Source organism: Myotis lucifugus, unplaced genomic scaffold (genome assembly GCF_000147115.1).
Source record: "Myotis lucifugus unplaced genomic scaffold, Myoluc2.0 scaffold_748, whole genome shotgun sequence".
In the NCBI taxonomy this organism is placed as follows: domain Eukaryota; kingdom Metazoa; phylum Chordata; class Mammalia; order Chiroptera; family Vespertilionidae; genus Myotis; species Myotis lucifugus.
This window is the reverse complement of record NW_005871796.1, coordinates 60,791-88,435: the sequence shown is the minus strand read 5'-3', so window position 1 is coordinate 88,435 and position 27,645 is coordinate 60,791. Positions and strand designations below refer to the sequence as shown.

Genomic DNA, 27,645 nt, shown 5'->3' with positions numbered 1-27,645 from the left:
CTTGTGGTTTGAGTCAGTGAGAGTGTAAAACTACATAAGACACTAATTATTCTTGAGCTGAAGGGATTCGTAGCCTAAGGACTGGAGCTGCCACACTGACCACAGAGGAGGAAGAGTCAGGCTCGTAGCATCTGGAAAGAGCTGGCACGGAGGCCTTCCGGCTTGGGGGCTTTCAGAAACTGCACGTTGAGAGGGCTCCCAGAAGGAGCGCGCGGGCACCGGTCTGTGGGCCAGGCTGCGGGGTGCTCACTGGATGTCAGAGTCGGGTGTGTCTGCTCGGCTGGCTCCTGGTACTTGCAGCGGGAGGCAGTGGCGCTGAGGCTGGGCAGGTCAGGCTGGGGAGAGAGCCTCGTTTTATTTTCTAAGCCTCGGGGAGTTGTTAGGATTTAGGAGGCAGAATTTGGGGAAGGGGATGGTCTGGAGACCATGTGTACATAGGGGTGTGTTTCAAGGTGAGTGGGACGGGAGCCCAATTTGGAGCACTATGGTCGTGTTGCTTAACGAGACAACAAGGCTTGAACTGTTAATGTTCTGGGTCTGTAATTGTTTGGGGAGCTCTCCTGTGCGCTGTGGGATGTTTAGCAGTATCCCTGACCTCTACCCAATAGATGCCAGTAGATTTTACTCCCCCTCCAGTTGTGACAACCAAAAATATCCCTAGCCATTGCCAGTGTTGCGTGGGGGGAGGATAAAATCTAGTTGAGAACCCTGAACTAGAGTGCAGGGGGGTGAGACGGATGGATGACTTGGTAACATTGTGGAGGTCGTCTAGAAATACACTGGGAGTTCACTCTGGAATTTGAGCAACCACCCAGGGGAAAACAACTGGCGGTTGACATGTAGAAATATTGATGCTGTAAGCATCTGTTCCAAGGCCACATTGTCATTAGACGTGACCATTTTAAATGGGTATGTCCCTCTTACATTTCATAAGCTATTGAAGAACACTTAATACAGATAAAAATGAAAGTCATGTAATTTCCTCTATTTTTGGTCAGTCCTTTTGACTAACCAAAAAAATGTGGCTGAGAAATATTGCACTGGTTTATGTCTGTGATGATGAAAGAAATCTTCCACTAAAATACATAAGTATTGTGTGATTTGCTTCTTTTTGGATTAATTATGGTTTGGGACTCTTTAGAATGATGCATTAGAACTTTGCAACAGAATAAGTGATGCCATTGACCGAGTGGACCACATGTTCACTTCAGAATTTGATGCTGAAGTCGACGAATCGGAATCTGTCACGCTGCAGCAGTACCACCGAGAGGCCATGATTCAGGGCTACAATTTTGGGTTCGAGGTAGGTACAGAGTAAGAAAAAAAACAGTGCAACTCGGCAATTGCTTTGTAACTTATAGGAAGTGTCATGAGTCTTGTATGCAAATCTGATTATTGATTGTAATCACAACTTAATCAAGAAGGTCTTCTTACGCCATTGCTAAATATTGGAAATATTGGTTTACTTTTAAACTGTCAGATAGTTGCCCAGTTTTTATTTTATGTGAACAGCTATCTACTTACATTTAAAAACCTTCTTTTAAGAGTTGTTTAATATCATAAGAGCACATTCTTAATTTAAACTATGAGTAACACATTTGTGAAACTGCATTAAGGCGTTATTTTCTAACTCTCCATGCTGTAAATTTTCATTGGATTTTTTTTTTAAACTTATTTACTAGAGGCCCAATGCACAAAATTCGTGCAAGAATAGGCCTTCCTTCCCCCGGCTGCTGGCACCAGCTTCCCTCTGGCACCCAGGACCCAGGCTTCCCTCGCAGCCTTGGCTTTGTCCGGAAGGACGTCTGGTCTAATTAGCATATTATGCTTTTATTATTATAGATTTTTAAAATATTTTGATTTCAGAGAGGAAGGGAGAGGGAGAGAGAGAGAGAAAGAGAAACATCCATGATGAGAGAGAATCATTGATCGGCTGCCTCCTGCACATCGCCTTCTGGGGATTGAGCCCGCAACCCGGGCATGTGCCTTTGCCTGGAATCGAACCCAGGACCCTTCAGTCTGCAGGCCAGTGCTCTATCCATTAAGCCAAACCAGCTAAGGCTGGATTTTTGTTTTTAGAAAAAAGTCATTTTAAACAGATATGGTATTAGAGTGTTTAGGTATTTGTATAATCATTTTCTTCTTAACTTTGATGTAAATGAAATCTTACAGTATCATAAAGAAGTTGTTCGTCTGATGTCTGGAGAATTTAGACAGAAGATTGGAGACAAATATATAAGCTTTGCCCGGAAATGGATGAATTATGTCCTGACTAAGTGTGAGAGTGGGAGAGGCACCAGACCCAGGTAAGGACCAGGTGGGATGTGTCCATCATGAGTTGTGTGGGATTGGTGGTACTTCCTCCTTGTATTTCATATGGGACTCTGAGAAGAGAACACAAAAGGGAGCATTTTGAACTCTGCTGTGATCAGTTGTGTGTGTGTCTATATTTTTGTCTGTTTTTTATTGTTCCCAAATGAGTTTTCTTTAAGGGAGTCCACATTCTCCTTGGACAGGCCTTCCTGATTGCTGATCTCTCCTCCCTCATGAAAGTTAAGCCGGTTATTAGAAAAAATGGAAAACAAATTGGTAACCAGTGACTTTGCTAAGAAGCCATATTGTCTTTCTTTCCCAAAACATGCTGTAAACATACTCAGTCCCTGGCATTTATATAAAGACAGAAAATGTGTTTTGTCCTAGATAGTAATTTTCCAGTTACATCACTTTTCAGTGTTGTATAGACTAAAACTGCTATAGCATTTTCTTGGTTCTTTTGTGATTATTGACACTTTTCATTGCAGGTGGGCAACTCAAGGTTTTGACTTTCTGCAAGCCATTGAACCTGCCTTCATTTCAGCTTTACCAGAAGATGACTTCTTGGTATGGACTATTCTAAAGTTTTTTCTGTTAAAAAACAAACAAGTTGATTACTGTCTATTCTTGATTGTGTGTTTTTTCATATTTAATAGTGATTTTAAAATATGTTTAACATAATTGTAATGAGAAAGCTGAGAACGGAGTCGTTAGAGCGCTGAGTCGTTAGTCGCTGCTCAGCAGCAGGACCCCAGTGTGGCTCAGCAGCCACGCCAGCAGGTTTGCAACTGGCGCTTCTAAGCATTTGTCAGGTTCGTATTTACTGACTGCTGACCTAGTTGCTGCTTTTTAGCAGTTTAATGAAGAACAAGGATTAGCTATTTCATTTCACTGTGTGTCATTTGAGAGCATGATATCAAATGTTAAATATTATCACTGTTATTCCGATAAATTCCATCAGATTAAAAAGATGTTCAAAATATAAATTTATTTAACTCCAAATAGTGGAGATGATTGCAGGTCCTCACTTGTGCACATCATTATTAGGGGCGCTGAGTGCACATCTGCTTTACTAATGAAAAGGGAATTGTATGACATTTTAAATTATGTACAGTATGTCGTTAATTCTTGTTCATACCCATTTTATTTTAAACTAACGTTGAGAACATTTACTAAGGATAGCATGTTCTTTTAAATATACCTAAAGCTTAATTTGTGCTAATTATCTAAGTGAGAGAGTATTCATTCTTTCTTCTCCTTTCCCATTTCCTGTGGGTGCTAGAGTTTACAAGCCTTGATGAACGAATGCATTGGCCACGTGATAGGAAAGCCGCACAGTCCTGTTACAGGTTTGTACCTTGGTAAGACAGCAGCTGCAGCGTTAATGCTCCACCCACTGGCTCCAGCGAGCGCCTCCCTCGTCATTGCCCTCCTTTCCCGTGGTTAGAGCATCTTTTTTTTTTCAAAAATATTTTTAAATTGATTTTAGAGAGGAAGGGAGAGGAAGAGAGAGAAATATCAGTGATGAGAGAGAATCATTGATTGGCTGCCTCCTGCACGCTCCCTACTGGGGATGAGCCCACAGCCCAGGCATGTGCCCTTGACCAGAATTGAACCCGGGACTCTTCAGTCCGCAGGCCGATGCTCTATCCACTGAGCACACCGGCCATGGCTAGAGCGTCTTTAAGAATATTCAGCAAAGGGACAACGAAAGTCAGAGGAGTGACGTGTGCGCGTAGAGAACCCCCAGTGAGCGAGCGGTCTCCATCCGGCAGGAAGAGGAGCGTGTCAGCACAGGTGTCAGGGCTTGCCCGCAGCACTGCTTTTGCTCACCAGCACCCCCATCTGCTCTCCCCGGAAGTCTTTTCTCTGGGAGGAGAGACTTGGAGGGAGGGTCTTTGGAGGCGAAGAGCCTTTCCTGTGGAGGTGGGCGAGTGTCAGGGGCCTGCCCGCCTTCGTTGTTAGAGGTTTTCTTCTCCACCACTTCCTACGCACCCTTTTCCTGCTAATCTAGTCCGTTCCTATTGGTTTTACTGGAAAAAAAATCAAGTTATCCTATAATATACTTTAATTACAGTTAATATACAGCTTTACAATGTATGTTGAAGTTTTAAAATAAGTCTCAGAAAAGTTTGTGTTTAACCCCAGTCAGTCTTAAGATAGTAAATAAGAGCAAAACTATTTATATGTAATAAATACCCAAATAGGAAAACTTAGAAATTTTAAACAATTTGTTACACAAAATAAAGTAACTCATAAATGGTAACTTTATTGAGCAGCAGCTGTATCTCAAAGGGTATTTGCTTTCTCCCAAGGCTGCTATGAAATAGTTATCATTTACTATTTGAATATTTTATATAAAACATACTATATTCTTATAAAACTTTGGTTAAGCATATTATCATAAATGATTTCATGGTCTCCTAAATTATTTCTCTAAGAATACATGACCAATAATTCAGTAAAAATTACATCTCTAAAATATTTTATTATATAAGGAGTCATTTTCATTGTAGAAAATTACAATGTAGAAAACGTATGTAACAAATGTAGAAAATGTACATGTAGGAAAATGTTTAATGTAGAAAGATAGTACAAATCCTCAGGCAATCGCTCTTAACGTGTGAGTAGGAAAATGTTTAATGTAGAAAGATAGTACAAATCCTCAGGCAATCGCTGTTAACGTGTGAGTCACTAATGGTTCACTCTGTCCTCGCAGCCACGGGGGAATGGTGGGGGCTCCTAGCTCCTGTGGGGTCCAGGTGTCCTCTGTCCTCGCAGCCACGGGGGAATGGTGGGGCGGCCCTGCCTGAGAGCCAGATTCCTCGCAGCCCCATGCCCTGGGCTGCTCATTCCCCCGGGAGCCTCCCCTTCTAGTGCCTAAAAGTGGATGCTGACGAGGACTCGGTGCGATGAGACACTGTCAATGGGAGTGTTCTACACGAGGCCGCAGTCACTGGTTTTAGGTTCTTTTATTCTTAGAAATTAATGAAAGTGAGAACACATGGGCTGTCATGTTCGTTGTTGTCGCTTTCTTATCCCCCTTCCCCCTCCGGCCTACCCATGTAGCTTAATGGTAGCAACCTGGTACGTAACCTTCCTCATTTCTGCGCACTCACATATTTAATTGCACAGCGTGTTCTACCGTACCTTTCTGCTCATAACATCACACGGCATTTATAGGGGGGCTTGCTTGCCATATACTGTGTAAAATTTGTATTACCTTGAGTGTTCTTTTGCTTTTCTTACCTGACAGTTGTAGAAATTCCTGTGTCAACAGGTGTAGATCCAATTCATTCTTTTCAGTGGCCTCATTGTGTCCATTATGGACGAACTGAGTCTTTCCACCATTTCCTAGTGGACACCTGCTTTGTTAGTTTTTTTTCCCCATGAAAAACATCTCAATAGTTCACCGCTAGTGAAATTGAGCATCTATTTATGTTTATTGGCCATTAGGACTTGCTTTTCAATGAAGTATCACACATTTGCATCAGTTAGGTATACTTAGTCTTAAAGGTTTTGCTTCATCTGTGAAGCATGTTAAACTTGTTAGTAGACCCCCAATGTGTTTCAGCAGAATGCCTCTTACCTTCATAGGAAAATTTTGTAGTCATTTTTGACTCAGTAGTTACCAGTATGTTTGCAAATTAAAGATATCACCAACCGCACCAAATTATACTTGTTGCTTTTTTTCTTTTCACCTTTGCTACTGGTGATTTATTCCATTTATTGTTGTAGTAGTTGAGATGATGAACCAGGCGTGCAAATTTCCCTAATTTCTTCTTAACAATTGCTTCATTCTTGTTTTGCAAGTTTTCCCTTCAGATCGCTCCATTTGGGTACTCCTGTCTTTCCTGTGTAACGCTATTAAAAGCACACAGACAAAACCTATGAAGGGGTAGTATTTTCATTTCGGATAAAACATTTAGAATGAAACACGTAGACTAAAATTGTTAACATATAAAGAGAAAATATGACTTTAAAAAAAACTAAGGAGGGTTAAAACCAAGTTAAAAGTAAGGGGAGACCATGTTAGGGAGAAGCAGACAAAGTATAACACGTCCATTTCTAGTTCCATTTAGTTACTGGGAAAGTACAGTTGTCAGCATTTTTGTAATCACTAGGGAAGGTCAGTTCTTAAAATTTTTTGTTATTAAATTTTGTGTAAAATTTTATCCATGTTTACCTTCTACCAGACTGTTTAGAAGAGGAGAAAAAGAAAACCTGTTCTGAAAAAAAAAAAATAACCTCTTGGTTTGGTTTAAAGGAATGAGATAAAAGTCCTGGCACTCAGGAACATGGCAGTGGCCGCCCACTCGGGACCTGTTGGGGTGTCCCACTGACCAGAGTCCTCCCCGAGTGCAGATGGCGTACGAGCCCTTTTCACTCGGGGGGTGCCGCCCGTTGCCATCTGTCTGTAAAACGGGCTACATCGTTTGTTTTGCATAAGTTATGTGTATTTCATCCCGGGATTTAAAAAATGTTTTCGATGGAGGAAAGTTCGAATGTGTCATGTAACTAAAAGTGACATTTTCCACAATATTTGTATATAATATGACTTTCTTTTAGAAAGGGTTTATTTTGGTCACCAGCAAAATTAAGTCCCCTCCTGGTTCATTTCCTCGCCTGGGTTGGCAGTTTTCTGTTGACCCCTTTAACATGTTGCATTTGTCGCCATTTTCACGGCAGCCATTCATCGGAACAGCCCCCGTCCTGTGAAGGTGCCGCGATGCCACAGCGACCCTCCTAACCCCCACCTCATCATCCCCACTCCGGAGGGATTCAGGTATTGGGTGCATGCTAGTCGTGTGCTTGGGGGCCTCTTCTGCCGTGCACGCTGCCTCCTGGGAGCGCTGGCTGCTCGCTCTGCGCATACGTTTCTCAAAGCTCCTGTCGCGTTACCTTGAAGACAGTCACAGCCTTAGCTGCAAAAGAAAGAGGTTGCCGATTCAAAACCCATGCGGACCTTTCAAGATGGCTTCGTTCCTGAGCTTTTTACAACCTCAAGCTACTAAATGCTGTCCGCTTGGAATAATCATTCCCTTTTCTCTCTTTGAAAAATGACCTCAGGGAAGCACATTTGGGTGTTCATAACATGATAACATTTGAGAAACAATACTTAGTGTCAGTTTAGAAGTGGGAACAAGTCTGGACTTTGAGGGTGTGCATAACTCCAGGTGGACTTGCTATGTGAGCTCGGAATCGTTAGTACATTCCAGTACCGACTGAATGTGGTGGCATTTCTGCATCTTCTCGCCCTGGATGATCACTTTCTAAAAGTGAATTTCATTTGTCAGTGTTTTCTAGGAGAGAGCACATCTGTTTTAAATACTGAGTTTGAAATTAGGTGTGGTTTTTTTTCTTCAAACCTAAACCTGAATCTCAGCGAACGATGTACGTTTTGTGTTGTAAGGTACTTTCCACTTGCCCTGTTGTATTTTTAACTGAAAACCATGTGCGCGCCCGCTCCCTCTGTCCCGTGTTCCTGAAGCTCTTCTTCTCGTCTTAGCACTCGGAGCGTGCCTTCGGACGCGCGCAGCCACGGCCCCGCCGGTGCAGGCGGCGACTCCGCGCCACCCAGACCCAACAGCAGTGCCCATGACGCCAGGTAGCCTCCCTCTGCCAGTGCCCTGCCCCTGCCCCTCCTGTGCTGTTCTGCGGTGGCCTTGGCCCTGGGTGTCCCAGGACACGGACTCGGGGTCCCTCCCCGTGGTGCGTGTGATGCTCTGGCCCCGCGGCTCCAGGACCCGCCAGCACAAGTAGATAACCTGCCTGATTTCAATATTTCTTTGGAGCTGATATTAACCAGAAAGACCAGAGCTTCTGCCAGTAGTAACTCTAGAGAGAGTATCAGAGGAAAGAGCCTGGTCCCGCCAGGAGGGGCGGGAGGAGTTTGGGAGCAGGGCTTGATGCAGGGATGGCTTCTATTAGTCCTTCAGGTGGTGACTCGTGTTTTTAAGAGGGTCACTTTTCTAACCAAGTTACTTAATTTCTATGATGCTGGTTAGTTTGCAAAGTAGAAAGTGAGTTTGTGGGGTGTGTACCTCATGGAGAATAGGGCTTTGCCAGAGAGAGCCCTCAGGTGTTTGGCAAGCTCCAGAAAATAACGCCAAGTCCTCTACCCGGAGTCTGGGAGAAGGGTCCCTGTCCTCACCTTCCAGTCAGGACGGGGATGGAGTCAGACCCGACAGTCTGCTGGGCGATCGATGAGCAGGACCTCAGTGCGCTGTGTTGGTGGGAAGATGACCGAGCTCGCAGCTCACACAGACTAGACTGTGCTTAGACTTTGTAACAGTCTAAAATTCCCATAAACATTTCCATGTTCTCATTGAATCATTAATATTCCTAATTTTAGCGATAAATGTCTATAACCTAAAAAATGCCAGTGTATCTTACAAGCTTAAGCAGTTAACTAAAAAAGTTAAGTTGACTTTGAACAAGTTCCCATTTCCCCTCTTTATTTTTACGTTTAGAGCTTTTCCGGGCTAGTGTTTCCTTGTGTTTCCATGTCCCTGTGGGGCACGAGACTGTCTTGTCTCTACGTGTGTACAGAGTTGCGGGGTGGCGTGCCCTGAACGCAGTCACAGACGTGGAGGACACGCCACCAGGACTGGAGCCTGGCCCCACTGCTGCTCCGAGTCCACACGATTTCTCCAGGACCCGGGGGAGGGGGGGGCGCGGGGGGGGGGGCGGCGTAAAGTCCCCCCTTTTCAGAGGCTCATGAACGGTGGCTTGAGGCATTTATAAAGGTGGTAATGTGTACATTAAATGTATTTTAGTATCAAAGCTAAATGCCTTTTATGCCTTTAGTGTTAGGCACTGGCTAGTAGATGTTTAGCATCTTATGAGTAGCATTTTGTAATTATGTCCACCCTTAGAATGATCCTTGATAGTTAGAAATTTGTATGCCACCTTGCAGGCCGTTTTCCACAAAGGAATGACATTTCAATTTTTACAGTCATGTGGACGTGACAGGAGATAGAACAGCAAAGCCAAATGGAGACGTGTGGCCCGGGGTGTGTTCCCTCTGCATTGCAGCCTGGCACGCGCAGTTTGACGTGTGGCTCCGCCCTCTGCTGGGAACCTGTGGGTGGGCCTTGGGAGACCGACCGCATATGCCCGCGGCCGCAGTCTCCGTGCAGCCCTGGTGTGTGACTGCTGTGAGGCGGCAGGCGATGCCCGCGCCTCCCCGTTGGCAGGGCCGGCCCCTCCGAGTGCAGCCCTGCCCGCCTGAGGTGCAGCCCAGCGCAGTGGTACTGTGCCCCACAGGGTCTGTCAGTGTTTCCATGTGGTTTGGTTTTACTTAGGAAATAGTCATCTTGCTCATAAAATGTTTTACAGAGTGCTGCTTGCTGGAACTGGCTCTTACTGGTTTGCAAGAGCTGAATTGTTAATTTTTTAGGAATATCGCAAGCCAGTTGTTACACCACGGAAATTGTCAAACTCTACACCCCTCCCTGTCACCCCCTAAACTAGGTACTAAAAAGTTCCCCGGCATACCCCTTCATTTAAGTATATTTCCTTGCCTTTTATCCTGGCACAACTCTCAGAGGACGTGGAATTGACTCATTTTGTCTCTGGGAAATCAGGAGCATAGAGGTGCTGAGTGACTCCCACGGTGCCCGTCGTGAGCAGGCCCGGGAGCACCCGTGCTTTTCCACGGAGTGGGGCCGTGTGGCAGTAGGGGCGTCCGGTCTGCAGGCTCAGCGAGTGCTCCCTGGGGTGCAGAGCTCAGGGGCGTCAGAAGCACTCGGGCCCAGAGCTCGTCTGTTCGTAGACCACGTGGCCGAACCGGGTCAGCGTCTGAGAAAGAGCAGAAGTGCTGCCATGCTTCCTGAGAGCGCCCACTGAACACACACGACACTTGTTCATAAGCTGGCGCCGTTTTCTTGTGGATGGTTTGTGTTAGAATGTTCACACCTCCCTGCCTTCACTTTGGGTCTTACGCTTGATGGATTCATTCTGGATGCTGGACAATTGACTTAACTTTCTTCCGGAAAAGCAGCAAATTAACTTGGTTCTTTGTTGTTCAGCTTCCTGCTCTTCTGCACTTTCGCTTGGCTCCTGCTTGAGAAACCTCAGGTCTCCCTGCTGCTTCCCAGTCATGCAGTGACTTCAGCACTTACGGGTTAAGTGCATAAATACAATTGGATGGTCATTTTAAATGTTAACCAGATTAGGCTAATAATTTTATCACCTGGGCTTAAGTTATGAGCTGTCCATACATGTCAACACTTCAGTAAATACTGTTTTGCTGTTTTTAACATAAAACCATGTCTTACGCAGTCAGGTTGTGAGGTGGTGCTGGCTGTGGGGGAGGGAAGTACAGCTCCCTCCTGCCCTCCAGGGGAGGGTCCCCAGGGCAGCGCCGCTCCTTTGGGGCCACCAGGGCTCTGTCTGGGGCATCCTCTGTGCTGTCCTCTCCCCACTGGCGGCTGGATGTCCCCCGGGACCCCAGGCACCCTCAGCTGAGAACCACTTGCCCTGGGAGAGTCGCGGAGCTGTCATTTTGAGTTCCGTTGAATTGATAGCTCCATTTTTAAAACGACCACAACAGGGGTTCCAGTGTCCCTGAAAACGACCGGCTGGCTTCCGTCGCAGCTGAGCTGCAGTTCAGGTCCCTGAGTCGCCACTCCAGCCCCACCGAGGAGCGAGATGGTGAGTGTGGAGGTGTCCCCTGCATTCACGGAGCCTCACCCTTGGTTCGTCCACCAATTTCTGTGTCCATGCCTTTTCCGAGGGAGGAGGGAGAAGCCAGGCTTTATGAGAGGACTCGGTGCTGAGCACTTGGCATTTTTTTTTAATGTTTTTATTGATTTCAGAGAGGAAGGGAGAGGGATCGAGAGATAGAAACATCAATGATGAGAGAGAACCACTGGTTGGTGGCTGCGTCCTGCACGCCCCCTGCTGGGGATCGAGCCCCCAACCCGGGCATGTGCCCTGACTAGGAATTGAACTATGACCTCCTGGTTCAAAGGTTGACGCTCAACCACTGAGTCAGGCCGGCCGGGCTCAAGCACTCAGCTTTTTAATTTAGGTGCTTTTTTAATTTAGGTGTGTTTGCATTTTCTAGGTCTCCTTTTGTTGCTTTTTAAAAAATCATTATTTCTGATGTTTTAGTTGCCAAGCTTTCTTATTCTCTTTACAAGTGCGGAAGTGACACTGTGCTGTTGGGGACGTGCTGGAGTTTTATTATAACGGAGACCGAGGCGTCTGCCCGGGCCCGTGGTGGCTCATGCGGGCCGCTGCTGGGCTCCTGAGCAGGACCGCCCACTGCGGTCCCAGGTCATCCAGTGTCTGCTCAGTGTTATGCTGCTGTTACTTGTGGAAGGTTTATGGAGCTGAAGTTGTAACCCATTAACAACTTCTTAGTTTGGTGCGATTTTCTAGAATTGATTGTAGAGACAGCTTCTCACACTCACACCAAACTAGTTAATCAGCAGAGAGGACAGGCTGGTGGTGACTCACCGCACTCGCCGCTCAGCCTTGCTGTCAGTTAGTAAGCGGATTTGTTCTGAGTCTTCATTTGTATGAAAAATGCTTTCTGCAGAACCAGCATATCCAAAAGGTGATTCCAGTGGGTCGGCCCGAAGAAGTTGGGAACTTCGGACGCTGATCAGCCAGACGAAAGGTAAGAGAAAGAATGTCGGACTTAAAATGTTTCTGCGCAGGGAGTGGTTTCAGAGGCAGGGCTTTAGCTTCCGGGTCATTGGGCCTGTGTGTTCGTATTTGGGGTCTCTGTCTACAGCTGACTCCACCATTTCCGGTTTCTTTTTTTTTTTTTATCCTATATAATAAAACCCTAATATGCAAATCGACCCAACAGCAGAACGACCGGTTGCTATGACGCGCACTGACCACCAGGAGGCAGACGCAAAATGCAGGAGGTGCCCCCTGGTGGTCAGTGCGCTCCCACAGGGGGAGCACCGCTCAGCCAGAAGCCAGGCTCATGGCTGGCGAGTGCAGCGGCAGTGGCAGGAACCTCTCCAGCCTCCGAGGCAGCGCTAAGGAGCAGCAAGCCCGGCTTCTGGCTGGTGAGTGCAGCCGCGCTGGCGGGAGCCTCTCCCACCTCTGCATCAGCGCTAAGGACCCCTAGGGGGATGTCCACCTGCCGGCTTAGGCCTGCTTCCCTAGGGGTCCCAGACTGCGAGAGGGCGCAGGCCGGGCTGAGGGACACTCTCCTCCTTCGCCCCCCAGTGCACGAATGTCGTGCACTGGGGCCTCTAGTGTGTGTGTGTGTGTGTGTGTGTGTGTGTGTGTATTTTATTAACTTTAGAGAGGAAGGGAGAGGGAGAGAGAAACATCAGTGATGAGAAGAATCATCGACTGGCTGCCTCCCGAATGCCCCTTACTGGGGATCAACCCGGGCATGTGCCCTTGACTGTGCCCAGTCCGCAGGCTGACGCTCTGTCCACTGAGCCAAACCTGCGAGGGCCATTTTCTGTTTATTACACCAATTTACAAGCTCCTTTGGATAGGAACACGTTTTATCATTTTGTGTCTGTAAGCACTGGGACTGTTAATTTTATCTGTCCTTGGGTGGGCCCTTTGCATAATTCTTTGTACGTCGTGAGAATATAGTATTTATAAAATGAATAACTGTTCACTTTTTAGGCTAAGAAGTTGAGGGAAACTTTTATCTTACCAAGTGGTAATCAGTCCGAATTCACCAAAAGAATAAGTAGCAGAAACATCACTGCTCTGTCACTTGATGGCCCACAGAGAGCTTTCATGAGTCGTCACAGCAGTGTGAGCAACAGGCAGAATGCACCTGCTCGCTTCCCATAAGCGACCAGAGTTTCTGAGAGGTCAGGGTGTGAGTGGCAGGGAGCAGAGCCCACTGCTCGCAGTCCCCGCCAGTCCTCTTCCCACCCAGCACCCCTTTGAAAGTGGGTGACTGGTCAGAGAATAGCTGTCCACCACCCACGGCCAGAGCAGCCAGGAGGGTTCCTGGAGGCCTGAGCTGCCCTTGAAGGGCTGGCCAGTCCGCACCAAGCCAGAGAAGTACAAAGGAGAAACACACATGGAGGCCACCCGAGGGCGCTCGGGCGTAGCTGTCCGTGGAGGTGAAATTGAAGGCGAGAGGAGGTCCGGTCATTGTGGGCTTGGCCTGACGCAGCGGGGGTGGAAGCCTCTGGAACCGCTTGTGTGAAGGGGAGTGGGAAGGTGGGAGAAGGAAGACTCGGAGGGCGGTTCATCTGAACTGGGGGGAGAGGGAGACTGGTGAGAGTATTTGCAGTAACGCAGTGTAAGACGTAAATAGGCCTAAGGTGGGATTTTAAAAAGGAATGGAAACAAGCACCTGTGGTGCAGCAGCGACAGGCCTGGACAGGTCAGGTGGGTGTAGAAGGCGTGGAGGAGACATGGAGGAGCGGGCGGCGGGCGGAGGTCTCTGCAGTGGCTCACGTACAGTGGCTGCAGTAGTTCCCACGGATACCAGGTCTTCATGCTGATTTTCAAACAAATACTTGGAGGTCAAATGAATTTGGAAACTTGAGAGTTTCCATTCACGTTGACATATTCACAACTGAGAATCTTGAGAGATGTTTTACTCTAAAAAAAAGCCTTTCCCAGAACTGCCTGACAGCAGAGTCCCTGCCGCAGCTGGGAAAGCTTGTTCATTGCCGGGAGATAAAGGGCCAGGACCTGTGATGTTAGGGAATGACGGTGTTGAGACACTGTAATTGAACATACAAATACTCGGGGATTTCCCACCTCCAATGGACCCTCCTCGTCCCAGTCCTCAGGGACCTGTCTTCCTGCCACCACCAGGCTCCTAGCTAGTGAGCAGCAGCACGGGAAGTGCCGCAAGGAGATGAGCAGAAGCAGTGCTTTCCACGCTGTGGGTGTCACCCACCAGCGGGATGTGAAGTCAGAGTAAAAAATAGCTGGAGTAACAGTGTGACGTTTATGAAGCTGCTGTTTTAGATTCCACGTGTGGGAAAGAGACGTCTCGCTGTAAGTTGTGATAAAATAAGTTGCAGAAATAGAGGTGTGGAGCCTGATGGGGAAATGGAGAATCACAGGAGCCAGAATTTACTACGTTTTCCTGAATTTCTGTCAGTGGGCCAGTGCTTTCCGTGCGTGATTACATTAGTATCGATCCCTTCAGTTCACGGGTCAGGAATTTGACGTGTAGAGTCCAGTAAGCTGCCCTCTGTCAGACCCCGAGCACACGGGAGGCGGGGCCTATTCCGGCGTCTGCCCCTCCCAAAGGAGAGAACGAACCCCCTCATCCGAGGGGGCTTCCGAGGGAGGTGCAGCACTGCTGAGCGGCGCTGCGGGCTCCCCAGGCCCTGGGTGGAGGACAAACAGGACAGCGTGAGCAGAGGCCTGGGCGAAAAGCAGCTGGTGCTCCCTGAGGGTCAGTAGTGTGACTCGGAGGCTGTGGCCGGAGAAAGGGGAGTGGCCCAACCCAGTGAGCTGGGGCAGAGGCCGGGTCCACATGGTGCAGACTGGAGTCCATCGCAGGGCTTTGCACTTGTGATCAACAGGTGTGATGACCCGGGAAGTACGTTTACGTAGGAAGGTCACATGATCGGATTTTATTTTTTGGTAAGATCATTGTGGCCAATGAGAGTGGATTGGAAAGAAGAGAGACTGAGGCAGGAGATGGTCACAGCAGTAGCCTGACCACCAGCCTCGGGAGGTGGCTTGTCTGGACGAGCTGTGTGTCGTGTGCGTGGGGGTGGTGGGGGTGTTGGGGGGGTGCTCGGGGCTGTTAGACCGAGCTGGGCCGTGCGTCCCTGCGCAGCTGTGCTGTGAGCAGTGCCAGTGCACATGGCTCTGATTTTCTGGTGATTTGCTGGAAGTGGACTTGATAGTGACTGTGACTCTGAGTGGGCGACTCTCCCTGCAGACACCGCTTCTAAACAAGGGCCCATGGAAGCCGTCCAGAAGTCCGTCCGGCTCTTTGAAGAAAAGAGGTACCGAGAGATGAGGAGGAAGAACATCATTGGTCAAGTGTGTGATACCCCCAAATCGTACGATAACGTCATGCATGTTGGCCTGAGAAAGGTGACCTTCAAGTGGCAAAGAGGAAACAAAATTGGTAAGGACACCAAAGAACATGACACGTTCGCTCCGTTAGAATAGCAGTGGCCACGCTTCTTCAGGGCAGGACGCGTGTGGCGGCCCTTTTCTCACACGTGCCTTTCACAGAGGCGCCGGGGGCTTTATTCCCTTCGTTTGTAAAATGTGCCCTGAGAGCAGTACACAATGCGGTTGAGGAAGACGTTAAACGCTTCATTAAATGGCTAGTTCTGCTTGTGCTCCCGAAGTTGCCAGTGGGGAGCGGCATAGCTGTGCCCATTTGCCGTCGTCTGTGCTCTCTCTTACCCCACGCACATGATTGAAGAGAAACGGGGTACAATACGGACAGGACAGCCTTTTCTAAAACACGGCCTGCCTCGTTTCCCGGGGAGAAGTGGTGGTGGTGGTGGTGGGAGAGAAGGAGCCTGCCTGTCCCTCAGGTCCTCCCACTTCGTGCATTTACCTGCCGAGCATCTGGGTTTGAAGAGGAAGCGCAGCTGTGGTCTGGGACGCTTGGCCTCAGGCAGCCTGAGCCCCTCCCGGCCAGGCCTCTGCGGGGCCACGACCAGGGTGCGTGCGCTCGCCTCCAGGCCTCTGCGGGTTTGCCAAAGGCAGTTGCAGCCTGTCTGCAGACATTCACGGGGAAGCCGTGAAGGGCTGGCCTAGGACCTCGGTTACTAGGGACATGCACACCTCGGGGGGTCTTGCAGTCGTCGCTTCGGTGAGCACAGTTAGGGGCTGTGAACAGCTCCGACTTGGGGAAGGTGAGTCCCGTTGGCGCGCGAACACGGCCTGGCGTGACCGAGAGCTGCCTGTGTGTTCCCTTCACAGGAGAAGGGCAGTACGGGAAGGTCTACACCTGCATCAGCGTTGACACGGGCGAGCTGATGGCCATGAAGGAGGTGAGTGGCCCTCGGCCTGGAGATTTCGTAAAGAAGCACGTGTTTCTGAGGTTCGTGTGTAGCGCTGGCTTCACTGGGGCGCTGAGTCGTCTGCAGCTGCTTTCAGCGTTTGTGCTGTGGGGCCAGCGGGGCAGCCCACTGAGGTGACTGAGAGCGAGGAGGTCGGGGCCCAGTGAGTGAGCAGGAGCGCAGCAGGTCTCCCCCCACACTGGGCCGTGCCGCGCAAGGACGGGGGGGGGGGGCTTGGAGGAGGGGGTGCAGCATTTCACAGGGTCTTTGGGGAGAAGATAACATTTGTGATCAACTTCAGAAATGACACCATCTTCTCAGCTGGGGGTCAAGGGGGACGAACGGGAAACCTGAGGATGGACCCTCAGGGAAGCCAAGGCTGTTGTCACCGAGGGGGGGCCTCATAGCTCAGAAGTGGGGGCAGTGGCAGAAGAGGCTGGGGCGTCCTGCCTGCTGACACCCCCTCTCTGGGGCGCCTAATGCACTTCTCTGCCCAGCCTGGCACCTCCCACTGGGCTTGTAGCCTCCTGGTGCCAACCTCGAAGGGCAGAATCTGCCTTAGCTTTGCATCTTGCCCGCAACCTGACACCGGTGATTGCTCGCTGACTGTTCAGGGTTTTGTGCATTCAGTCTGCACTTGTGAAATGGTTCCATTAGCTGTCGCCTCACCAGATAGTCTGAAGTGGGCGCGCTTAATTCCTTTGGGAAACCTCGGAGAGAAAGCCTGGGAGTGAAGTCACAGACCCCGGCATGGTCCTGGGGTCTGGACAGTGAGCGAGTCCACAGCCCCGTGCTCAACGTTGCCCATGCTTAACGTTGCCTGTGCTCGTTTGCGACCGCACCCTCAGTAATCGGCAGCTTGCCTCTCACAGATCCGGTTTCAGCCCAACGACCACAAGACGATCAAGGAAACCGCGGACGAGTTGAAGATATTTGAGGGCATCAAGCACCCCAACCTGGTGCGCTACTTTGGAGTGGAGCTGCACAGGGTAGGCGGCTTCGAGCACAGCGTGGCACAGCCAGGGGGGCTGGGAGGCCTGTCTACATCACAGGCCTTCTCATTGCAGAGTCGCTTTCCTAGTTACCAGGAAATCTCATGCGTTACCATTGCTGCCTTCTCTCTGACACGAGAGGAGTTCTTCCCCGAAGTGTAAGTTTGTAGCCTGTAGGTGCACCCGACAGTAGCCAGCGCCGAGCGCCATCCCGCCAGCACAGGTTCTCCGAAAGGCTCCCCGCTCCTTCCTCTCCTCCTCCGGCTGCGGCACTCGGTGCCGTTAAGCGGCAGCACTTTGTCTTGTGTGTGTGTTCAGGAGCCGTGGGAAGTGAGAGCAGTTCCAGCCGCGGCGTGGTTTTCCTCCGTGTTTAGAAACAACACAGGAGAGGACTGGAGCATCGGGTGGATGAGGAGTTGGCGGGGAAGTTGGATGTCGGTGATTTTTGAGGTTTCACACTTAGATTCCTGTTTGAAGAGGATGCATTTCAGTACTTGCTAATGTAGGATCGGCAGCCCTGCCGGCCCCTGTCTGAGATTACATGGCGGCTTCGTTTTGGGGGACGTGGACATGTATCCCTGTGACTTGGAGGTGCGCTTCTCCCGAAGGGCCGTGCGATTCCAGACAGAGGCGCAGGCACTGCTGTCGGGGACGAGTTAGGGGCAGGACGACGAGTGTGCGGTCCGTTAGACAGAGATGCCCGTGGCGCCGTCCAACCTGCACTGTGCACGTGCCCACGCGCTGCGTTCGTTGCCGCAGGAGGAGATGTACATCTTCATGGAGTACTGCGACGAGGGCACGCTGGAGGAGGTGTCCCGGCTGGGCCTGCAGGAGCACGTCATCCGGCTCTACTCCAAGCAGATCACTGTGGCCATCAACGTGCTGCACGAGCACGGCATAGTGCACCGCGACATCAAAGGTAACCCTGGTGCCATGCCGGCCTGTCTTGGTATTTGAATGTCGTGAGTCAGAAACGCTGAGCCGGTCGTGATGAGCAGCCCCGTGTGTGGCTGCTTGCTGACTCGGACGGCTCGTCCCGGCTTCGTCCAGGGAGCGCTGTGAGGGCTGACCACTCACACTGGTGGATGTAATGCGTTCCCGGGCACAGGGCAGCCATGCGTCTGCCTCAGGGTCTGGCACATCGTGGCCCTGACCTGTGTGTCTGGGCATCTTGGGGAAAATAAAGCAACAAATCGCTTCTGTCTCTAATGGCCCTTGACTGAGGGTCCCGTCCTGTCGCAGAGTCTGAGGCCAGTGTGACCACACTCACTCCAGCGCTGGCTGACTCCCCCCTGGTGTGGGGTGAGGCACCCACGCTCCCGGTGCTGCTCTCCCTGCTCCCTGCACACGCGGTCTCCACCTGGCTCTATGCCAGGTCCCGGCATTACCCATTTCCAGTCGTGCCATAAATATCATCCTCATCCTCTGTCCACTGTCATGAAGTGGAACCTTCATGTCATTGGCAATGGCCATGTGCCGTATGGACCAGCTCCGGAATGACCGAGTCAGCACCGGGGGGGGAGGGGGGCGGGTCATCCCCCACGGGGCCACCTGCACGGGGAGCACCCAGGCCACGAGGATAGGCTGAGACCGCAGCTCCTCGCACGGCTGCTTGTCTAACCCAAGTGGCTGCATTGCTTTGTCAAGGTGGTGCCCCAGGACCCGGAGAGCAGAGATGCAGGCTTGAGTGGAGCGGTGAGACCTTGTAGCAAAGGCTACAAGACTACAAGCAGGGCTGCCACCTCAGGCCTGTGTTTTCTCAGTAACGTCTCCAAGTAGCTCTGGGGTTTTAGTGTTGGGATCTGTGCACGTATTTCAGCTCAGAAAGTATTGGTCACGGAATCTGCACTGATGTTAAAACTGCTTTGCTTTGTGTTGATGATGTTTGCGAATAAAGCTTAAAACCCTTGTGGGCTTACATTTTGTTCATAGTTTCATAAACCCTTCCATCACTTAGTTTGTAGTCTAGGTAACCATATCACCTGTAAAATTATTCTTCCTTAGGCGCCAATATCTTCCTTACCTCCTCGGGGCTGATCAAGCTGGGAGACTTCGGGTGCTCGGTGAAGCTTAAAAACAACGCCCAGACCATGCCCGGGGAAGTGAACAGCACGCTGGGGACCGCAGGTGGGCCTGGCTCTTTGTCTCTGCACAGACTCCCCCCGCCTGGTGCTTGGGCACCGGCCTTCCCGCTGCCTCTTGTCAGCATCGACCTGGACAGCAGGTCGTTCTAACCCGCCAGGGACCCCGCCTGCAGACACCGGCCTCCTGAAAGCACTGTCAGGCGGAGAAGTCACGGTTCCCTGGGAGTCAGAGGGGGGGGCCTTTTGCCCCTTCACATTGGGCGTATTAAAAGTATTCTAGTCAAAGCAATATTACGTTTAAATGGTAATTACTTGTTTTAATCATTTAGTATCATAAACTTCTACATCCTCCGTTGCAGGTTAAATTTTATATTTTCATTGTGAATACAATTTATCTGAAAATGTATGCATTCAAAAACTCTTTCAGAAGATAATTCATCCCCTAAAAATGTCCATTCAAGAAATTGATTTGAAATACCTATTTTCAAGTTTCCGTTTCCTAGTATGTAATTGGGGGAAGTTCCCCCTCCACATACTGCTGTTTTTTCCATGTGGAATGTATGAGGTTGCCTGGCTCTGCTCCATGGTGCTGTGTTGATAAGTCATTCCTATCATCACGTCTGTGACTTTCACAGCGTACATGGCTCCTGAAGTCATCACTCGTGCGAAGGGAGAAGGTCACGGGCGTGCGGCCGACATCTGGAGCCTCGGGTGTGTCGTCATAGAGATGGTGACTGGCAAGGTAAGCAGAGCCCCCCTGGAGGGGAAGCTGCGGGGGCACCGTGTTATATTATCATTAGAAACACTGCTCTTGTCAAGTAGAGTAAGGTTAAGGCAGGTGACGACTAGGAATCAAATATAAGATCTGTCATTTAGAGAACTCTTAGAAATGAACAAAAGCATAAAGCCTGAGTTAGAACATGGAGAAGTAAGCAGATACAAAAAGAAACATGAAGTGGAAAACTCCTGTCCACACAAAACTGGCACATAAATCAACTTTATTCATAGTCGCCCAGGCTTAGAAGCAGCCAAGGCCCCGTCAGCAGGTAAGTGGATAAACACGCTGGTGGTTGTGCAGTGGAATATGATGCAGCGGTAAAAATGCCCTGTCGCACTGTGGAGCGGTGTGGAGGAGCCCCCATAGCGGATTGCTGGTGCAGGTGGCCCCCACAAAGGCCAAGGCCGCACACCACCCAGGCAGGAAGGGACCAGGGTGTGTGTGGGCGCGGGAGGGGCGGACAGGCTCAGCGCCAGGGTTGCTAGGGCAGTGGAACTCCCGCGTGGTACGGTATCTGAAAATCCATCTTCTCGGGAAGATACATTAATGAGCATTCACAAATGTATAAAGATATTGTGTGTGTGTGGCATTATTTGTAAAACAAAAAAGAGACCTCTTAAGTGTTAATAGGAAATTAAATCAATATACAGCTATATCTTGCAGCTGCTGAAAAAGACCTTACAAGATGCTTAATAAATATTCGCTGATATTATTCCTGTTATCTTTAACAAAGAAGATGGCCATGCCCGGCCAGTGTGCTCAGTGGATTGAGCACCGTGGATTGTGCGTTGTCCCATGAACCAGGAGGTCACCAGTTGATTCCCGGTGACGGCACGTGCCCGAGTCCCAGTAGGGGGCGTGCAGGAGGCAGCTGATTGATATTTCTCTCTCAACAATGATTCTGTCTCTCTCTCCCTTCCTCTCTGAAATCAATTAAAAAAAAAAAAAAAGCTAAAAAATAAGGAAAAGCCCTAACCGGTTTGGCTCAGTGGATAGAGCATCAGCCTGTGGACTCAAGGGTCCCAGGTTCGATTCCGGTCAAGGGCATGTACCTTGGTTGTGGGCACTTCCCCAGTAGGGGGTGTGCAGGAGGCAGCTGATCGATGTTTCTCTCTCATCAGTGTTTCTAACTCTCTATCCCTCTCCCTTCCTCTCTGTAAAAAATCAATAAAATATATTTTTAAAAAAATAAGGAAAAGAAATATGGCCATGATACCTGTTACGTTAGTCCAGCCATTCATCAGAGAAAGAGGGAGTTCTCACATGTCACAATCAACAGTGGTACACAAATAAGGATGACATAACAGGCTTAATTGCTTCTCCTCTGAATCTCATTTTTCCTGTGACCGTAATAAAATAAGCTTTGCAGTAATAGCATTTGAGGATCATTATTCAGCAAAGTAGCATATTAAAAACATCCCTAACGATAACTGTTGAATTCTGGTTTATTGACATTTTCATTTCACTTTATGTATTGCATTTTTTACTTGCATGATGATGGCATCTCGATGATGCTGGATGGACAGCACATGGGGAGGCAGCCTGTGTCCGCCCGGCTGTGCAAATCGTTTCACTGGACCATGGCCACACCCCTCACGGACATGTGGTCTGAGGCTGCTTTCCTGCTGCCATGGGAGAATTGGATGGTGACCGAGACCATGGGGCCAAAAGCTAAAATATTTACTATTAAATATTAGACCCTTTAAGTAAGTTTGCCAGCTCCTGATGTATATAGGGTGTCCCCTGAAATGTATATGCACACTGAGTAGTTACAAAAGTGGTGTTTATAAACATACATTTCATTTTCAAAATTGAGCTCAGCTGTTAAGGTCTGTTCACACTTGTTGGAGGACACTCTGCATGTGGAGATGCCTAAACAAAGATGGAGAATTTGCCCCTTTTTATGACCATGTAGTACTCAAACCTGATTTTTTCTCTTTCTAGAGGCCTTGGCATGAATATGAGCACAACTTTCAGATCATGTATAAAGTGGGCATGGGGCACAAGCCCCCGATCCCTGAGCGGCTGAGCCTGGAGGGAAAGGACTTCCTCTCCCACTGCCTGGAGAGCGAGCCGCGGCTGCGCTGGACGGCCAGCCAGCTCCTCGACCACTCCTTCGTCAAGGTGCGCTGGCCCCGCGGCTCCCCATGCGGCTCCCGTTCTGCCTGCAGCTGGCTCTTAAATAGGAAATGTCTACATCTGATGGAAGGGGGCGTTCAGTTATGCCTGGGAATTCTGTGTATGGCTTTTTCTGGAACGTGTTCATGTGGTTCTCCTGCTTGATCCATTTTGGTGGTGGTAGAGGTGCCCTTGGACTGGGAAGGGTGCTGGAGCTGGGTGGGTGACAGTGCTCCCTGCTGGGCGTGTGGTCTGCTGAGAACAGGTTAGCAGCGACTGGCCTCACTGAGGAGTAGAGGCTCGAGCAACGCGGACGTCCGCGCTGTGGTCACGGTGTGGCACTGTGGTCGGGTCAGGTCATCCCGGGCGTCCCTCTAGCACGCGGTGTGAGCTGCTTGGGAAGGTCTGGCCAGGCCCTCTGGTTCCTTAACCTCGCTCACCCTGGGCAGCTCTGGAATGGGGGGGCGGGGGTGGTGGCAGACGGAGGGGGAGAGGCAGGGCAGGCACACTGCTAGGAGGGAAGAACTGCCAGGAACTGTGGGGAGGTGAGTGGGTGCTGACAGCACAGGATGTGGACAGCACAGCGGGGCAGGGCCGAGGAGGAATGGCAGCTCATCGCCAGTGTGACCTACTGAACAGTGAGCGAGAGGCTGGTCAGGGAGCTGCTGGTAGGGCTCACGGGTTGGGCGTGGAGGTCAGGTGTTATCAGCGAAGTTGGAGCTAAAACAGCCATGAAAACTCCCTGAGTGTGACGGTGAGTGCAGGGAAGGAGCTAGGGTGGCTCTCAGACTGGGCTGGGTCCCAGGGGTAGGAACTCACCAGGGTCGGGACAGAGGCTGCTGCTGAGGTCAGGGAGGTGATGGCTGCTGTTGGGAGATGAGGTTTGAGGTGTGTGGGAGCACCTACTTGGGGATTCAGTGAGGCCTTGGGTATTTGGAGCTGGCACCCGAGAGAATGGGGACAGATGGTGCTGGGAGAGCGCTGAGGGAGGGATGGAGCCCAGGAGGAAGCCAGGGAGGGCCTGCCCACCAGGGAGCTTCTGACGCAGAGGGAGGTGCCTCGGTGCCCTCCTCCTCGGGGTGAACGAGGCTAAGGACCCACAGGTGCCCCGGTGAACAAGGCTAAGGACCCATAGGTGCCCTCCTCGGGGTGAGCGAGGCTAAGGAACCGGAGCTGGGCCTGCTGTTGGGCTTTGTAACTAAAGAATGTGCTGCTTCACTGAGACGTGTAGAACCGCCCCGGCTGACCTGCTGTAAGCGCGTCCTTCGGAGCGGTCAGTGGTCAGTCCTGGAGCAGTGACAGCACCCGGTCCCTGTGCCCGGAGCCCCCCTCACTAGGTGCCGCGGGGCACGGGACGCGTCTGCCTGTGGTCTCGTTGGAACACGCTGGGCTCAGCTCTCTCCTGCCTTCCTGCAGGTTTGCACCGATGAGGAATGACGCGAAGCCGCCGTGGCTGGTGTGCGCTCGGAAGACGTCATCGCTACTGTATGTAACATTTACATGAAGGCTGTGCTGGAAGAGCGCGGCCTCCGCCTCCAGGCTGGGCTGCTCCTGCGGGTCGACCCGGCGCGGGGCCTCCTGAGTGACAGTGTCCACGAGGAAAGAAGCTCCATGTTAAGTGCCATTTCTACTGTACACGACCGCCGCCTCGTCACCGCTCTTCGGGGACGGACCCTGGCCGTCTGTAGTGCGCTGACCGCCCAGGTTCCGAGCAGGTCGCGGTCCCCGGTCCTGGCGGTCCTGGCCTGTTCTCGTCTGTCGAGTGCACTGACTGTGAACCTGCCCTGTGGGCGGCGGCGGCCACAGGTCTGTCAGCAAAAGGCTGATGAATGAAATTGAAGAAAAAGGCTCTTTTTTCAATAAATGGTTTATTTTAGGAAAGCGCAGCTGCCTTATCTTTTATAAGCTGGTCAGCCTCAGGGCCAGTGAGCCCTGGCACGGGGCTCGCTCAGCCCGTGTCCCTGGGCAGGCGGTGGGCACCGCGGGGTCCTGCAGGCTCCGAGCCTCGGCCGGGTGGAGAGGGAGCGGGTCTGAGACCGTCTTGCATCCACCAGCGAGCTGCGCCTGCACGTGGGGAGGTCCAGCGGGCACCTGGAGGCGGGGCTAACGGCCGGGGCGCAGAGCAGTGCCTCTGCCCCCCCCCCCGCCCCTCCTCCCTCATCTTACCATCCGAGTGATTGGGAAGCCCCTGCACCCGCAGTCTGATTTGCTGGGGGACCAGCCAGAAGCCAGGGCTGCCAGGCCCTTTCTGTGTCCATTACATCACCTGCTGCTGGACTCGCCTGCACAATTGTCCCAGGATTTTACGTCCAAGTCCCTGTTTTCAGATCCACTTATGACTGTATTTAAAACACACTAATGTGTTTTTTTAATTTTTGAAACATCAGTAGCTACTTTTACAAGGTTTTGCATGCATTTGTTTAGAGAATACAGCGGCCAAGAGCTGTTCCAGCATGACTGCTCTTATGAACAGGTGTATTCTCTCTGCAGACGTAAACTAGGGATAGACTAGCCCAGTGGTCAGCAAACTGCGGCCCCTTGAGTGTGGCTCTTCCACAAAATACCACGTGCGGGTGCACACGTACAGTGCGGTTGAAACTTCGTGGCCACACTCAAGGGGCCAAAGAGCCGCATGTGGCTCGCAAGCCGCAGTTTGCCGACCACTGGACTAGCCCACAGGTGCGCAGCTCCGTGCTCCCAGGCGGACGCTTGCCCGTCTCAGGTGGCTGGTGTTTTGAATGAAGTCACTAGACTAGAGGAAGTGCCTGAAACTCCCTGCCCCCAAGCTGCATTGCTCTCCCGTCGCAGTCACACTGTGTGCTGGTCTCTGCCTCACTGGGTGTCCGCAGGGCTGACCTGAGCTGAGAAATGGTTAGACACCGTGTCTGCCTGACCGTGTGGAAGGATGGAGGGGTCTGTGTACGCACCACAGAGGAACCAAACACTTGAATGCTTTTTTTGGAGGCATAATTTAATCATCTTCCCTACAGCGCCTTGGCTCTACCTGGCAATCGGCTACAGAAAACAGCACCAAAGGATGAAAGGGCCTCCCCTCCCTGCCCTCCCCCTGCACCAGACACCGCGGCACGATCACAGGACAGGGCTGGCAGGCAGCCTCGCACCCTCACCTCGTGTTCTCCCGCACGCACGCACGCACGCACTCACAGGGAAAGAGAGAACCGGAACCCACTACTGCACACGGGGAGGACGGATCAAAGCGCGTCTTCTGCCCCATCCAGCGGCCTGGAGAACAGGCCCTGCCTCCCAGCAGGGACTCCCCCAGCGCCCTCGCTGGGTGGCACCGGGAGGGACAGATAGCGCCCACCCGCTCCCCAAGGTCCACTCTGGATGGAGCGTGTCCTGAGTCAGTCCCTCTGTTTCTGCTTGCTGTCCATGTTGCCGTAGGTGGAGCCTTTGTCGATCTCCGTCACGCCAATCATCCATCGGACCCCCATGGAAGCTGCAGGGGAAGGGAAGGGTGTGAGGAGGCTGCGGGGACTCCGCCGCTGTCCGCACACCTGTTGGCACCAGCAGAGCTGACTGGTCTGGGTGCCATCCATCCTCCAGGCCTCGTTCCCCGGGAGTGCGGGCACGGCGCCGGCTGGACCAAGCGCCACAAAGGGACGGCCGGGCTGTGTTGGCCGAGGGTCTGAGCCTCCACATGAGATCAGAATGGCAAGCCTGGCCCGCTGCACGTGGGCTTACGGAAGGCACAAGAGTCTGGTGACTCAGGGTGGGACTTGGGGGCACCCTTCAGGGGAGCTTAGTAAGGCCCATACTGGAGCCTGGAGAATGGGAGCTGCCAGGCACCTCCCCATTGCCTGGGGGCAAGTATTAAGCTGAGAACAGGCAGAGTTGCCTCTCTCCCCCCAAAGCTTATCCTCGGCCGCAGGACTGGCCCACAGAGGAAGTGGAGGAGCTCAGGGGAGCCTGTGTCCAAGGGAGCTGGGAGCCGGGACCAGGCTGTCCCGCCCAGAGGCCGTGTCCCTGCGCCTGAGGCAGCACGCCTCCCTAACCCTGGGGCTCGGTGGATGGGGCCTGGAGTCGCGTTTTCCCTGGCGGCCTGCAGGCTGTGCCCCTCAAGCACCCCACACCCGCTGAGCTGTCCCCCCTCGACCTGCACCGCCAGCCACTTACCCACAAAGAAGACGAGGACAAAGCCGGCCAGCGTCAGGGAGGACCCGCTGCTGACCATGCTGACGAGGAAGCGGAAGAAGGGGTAGAGCAGCAGCGAGGCCCAGAAGAGCCAGTTGAGCAGCGTCCAGGGCCGCCTGGAGGGCACCATGGGCGTCTCCGGGAAGGTGCCCGTCCGGTAGTACTCCTCCTGGAAGGCGTCCTGGGGACAGAGAGGGACCTGAGTGCTCTGCTGACACCTGCGGCTCCTGCAGGCCCCCGAGGCCCGCTCCCAGGGGCCCGTGGGCGCACGGGCTGGGGGTCAGCACCCCACAGAAGGCTCCTGCAGGCACCTAATGGGCCGTCCCCTCCCACGGTGCCACCTGGAGCTCGTCACCGAGTCCAGGCCGGCCCACGTCCGTCCTGCTCTGCTCCCTGCTGCCTACCCGACCAGGGTAGGTGACCAGGCTGCGGCCCCGGCCGCTGGGCAGGAATGCCATCCTCACGGGTGGGTGGGGAAGGAGAACCGGCCCTCGGTGACCCCTGGAAGAGGGTGGGGTGCCGGCCTGTGTCCCGCCCCGGGAGCCGCAGCCCCGACCCAGGTCGCCCACTGCACCTCGCCTTCCTGCTTGGGGCTCCCACGGGCGCGGAGGAGAGACCCCGAGGGAGGCCCAGGGGAGGACGGTGCCCAGGCCGGCACCGCGGCTTTGCTGCTGGGCCTCCCTCCTCCCTCAGCGTCTAGTGACTCTGTGACTCCAGACACCACCAAGGCCACAGGCTCCTGCGGGCCTTGGGCAGATGCCCATCGGACGGCCCCCCGGGACCAACGCCAGGAGTTCCGAGCGTCCGCGTCCCAACGCCCCGCTGTGCGTGCAGCCTGGAGCGGGCCCGGCGGGGCCCCACGGGCTGTGCCTGCAGGTGAGCGAGCAGCGCACCCAGAGCCACAGCTGAGAGCAGGACTGAGGGTCCGGGCGCCGCCACCCAGGGTGCTCGCAGCCCGGGAGAGCGAGGGCCAGCAACAACCTCGGCTCGGCGCCCCACAACCACGGGGTCCGCCCGCAGCTCGTCCAATGTCCTCGGGCCCCGGGCTGGCACGGTGGTGCCCGCGCCCGCCTGCCCTGGAAGTCCCGGTTCGCTAAGAGCCGAGGCTTCTGCGAGACGCTTCCCTCGACCTCAGGACCTGGGTTTTTCCTTTAATGACTCGAGACAGCGATGGCTGAGGGGTATGGTACTCTCTCCTTCCCCAGTCGGGGTGCGGCATCAGGGGCGATGTGTCCTTCACCACTCAGCGTCATTGTGGGGGA

The 27,645-nt window shown here is 52.1% G+C and overlaps 2 protein-coding genes across 2 annotated transcripts in view; one reads left to right on the top strand and one right to left on the bottom strand.

Moving 5' to 3' along the window:
* MAP3K4 (mitogen-activated protein kinase kinase kinase 4) overlaps positions 1-24,109 on the top strand; it is a gene marked incomplete at its 5' end in the record, with an annotated part of 49,434 nt that extends 25,325 nt beyond the window's left edge. The window contains 16 exons of the mRNA XM_023746868.1: positions 1,142-1,303; positions 2,173-2,306; positions 2,802-2,880; positions 3,596-3,662; positions 7,003-7,099; positions 7,823-7,921; positions 10,871-10,971; positions 11,864-11,944; positions 15,173-15,364; positions 16,177-16,247; positions 17,129-17,245; positions 18,008-18,167; positions 19,253-19,375; positions 19,968-20,074; positions 22,055-22,234; positions 23,645-24,109. Of these exons, the coding sequence (XP_023602636.1) occupies positions 1,142-1,303; positions 2,173-2,306; positions 2,802-2,880; positions 3,596-3,662; positions 7,003-7,099; positions 7,823-7,921; positions 10,871-10,971; positions 11,864-11,944; positions 15,173-15,364; positions 16,177-16,247; positions 17,129-17,245; positions 18,008-18,167; positions 19,253-19,375; positions 19,968-20,074; positions 22,055-22,234; positions 23,645-23,665 (1,791 nt within the window). The remainder of the gene's footprint in view (positions 1-1,141; positions 1,304-2,172; positions 2,307-2,801; positions 2,881-3,595; positions 3,663-7,002; positions 7,100-7,822; positions 7,922-10,870; positions 10,972-11,863; positions 11,945-15,172; positions 15,365-16,176; positions 16,248-17,128; positions 17,246-18,007; positions 18,168-19,252; positions 19,376-19,967; positions 20,075-22,054; positions 22,235-23,644) is intronic.
* Positions 24,110-25,178: 1,069 nt separating this feature from the next.
* Positions 25,179-27,645, bottom strand: part of AGPAT4 (1-acylglycerol-3-phosphate O-acyltransferase 4) — a 33,763-nt gene continuing 31,296 nt past the window's right edge. Inside the window, exons 6-7 of the mRNA XM_023746867.1 lie at positions 26,366-26,564; positions 25,179-25,688 (exon numbers count right to left, since the gene is read on the bottom strand). Of these exons, the coding sequence (XP_023602635.1) occupies positions 25,594-25,688; positions 26,366-26,564 (294 nt within the window). The 3' untranslated portion in view covers positions 25,179-25,593. The remainder of the gene's footprint in view (positions 25,689-26,365; positions 26,565-27,645) is intronic.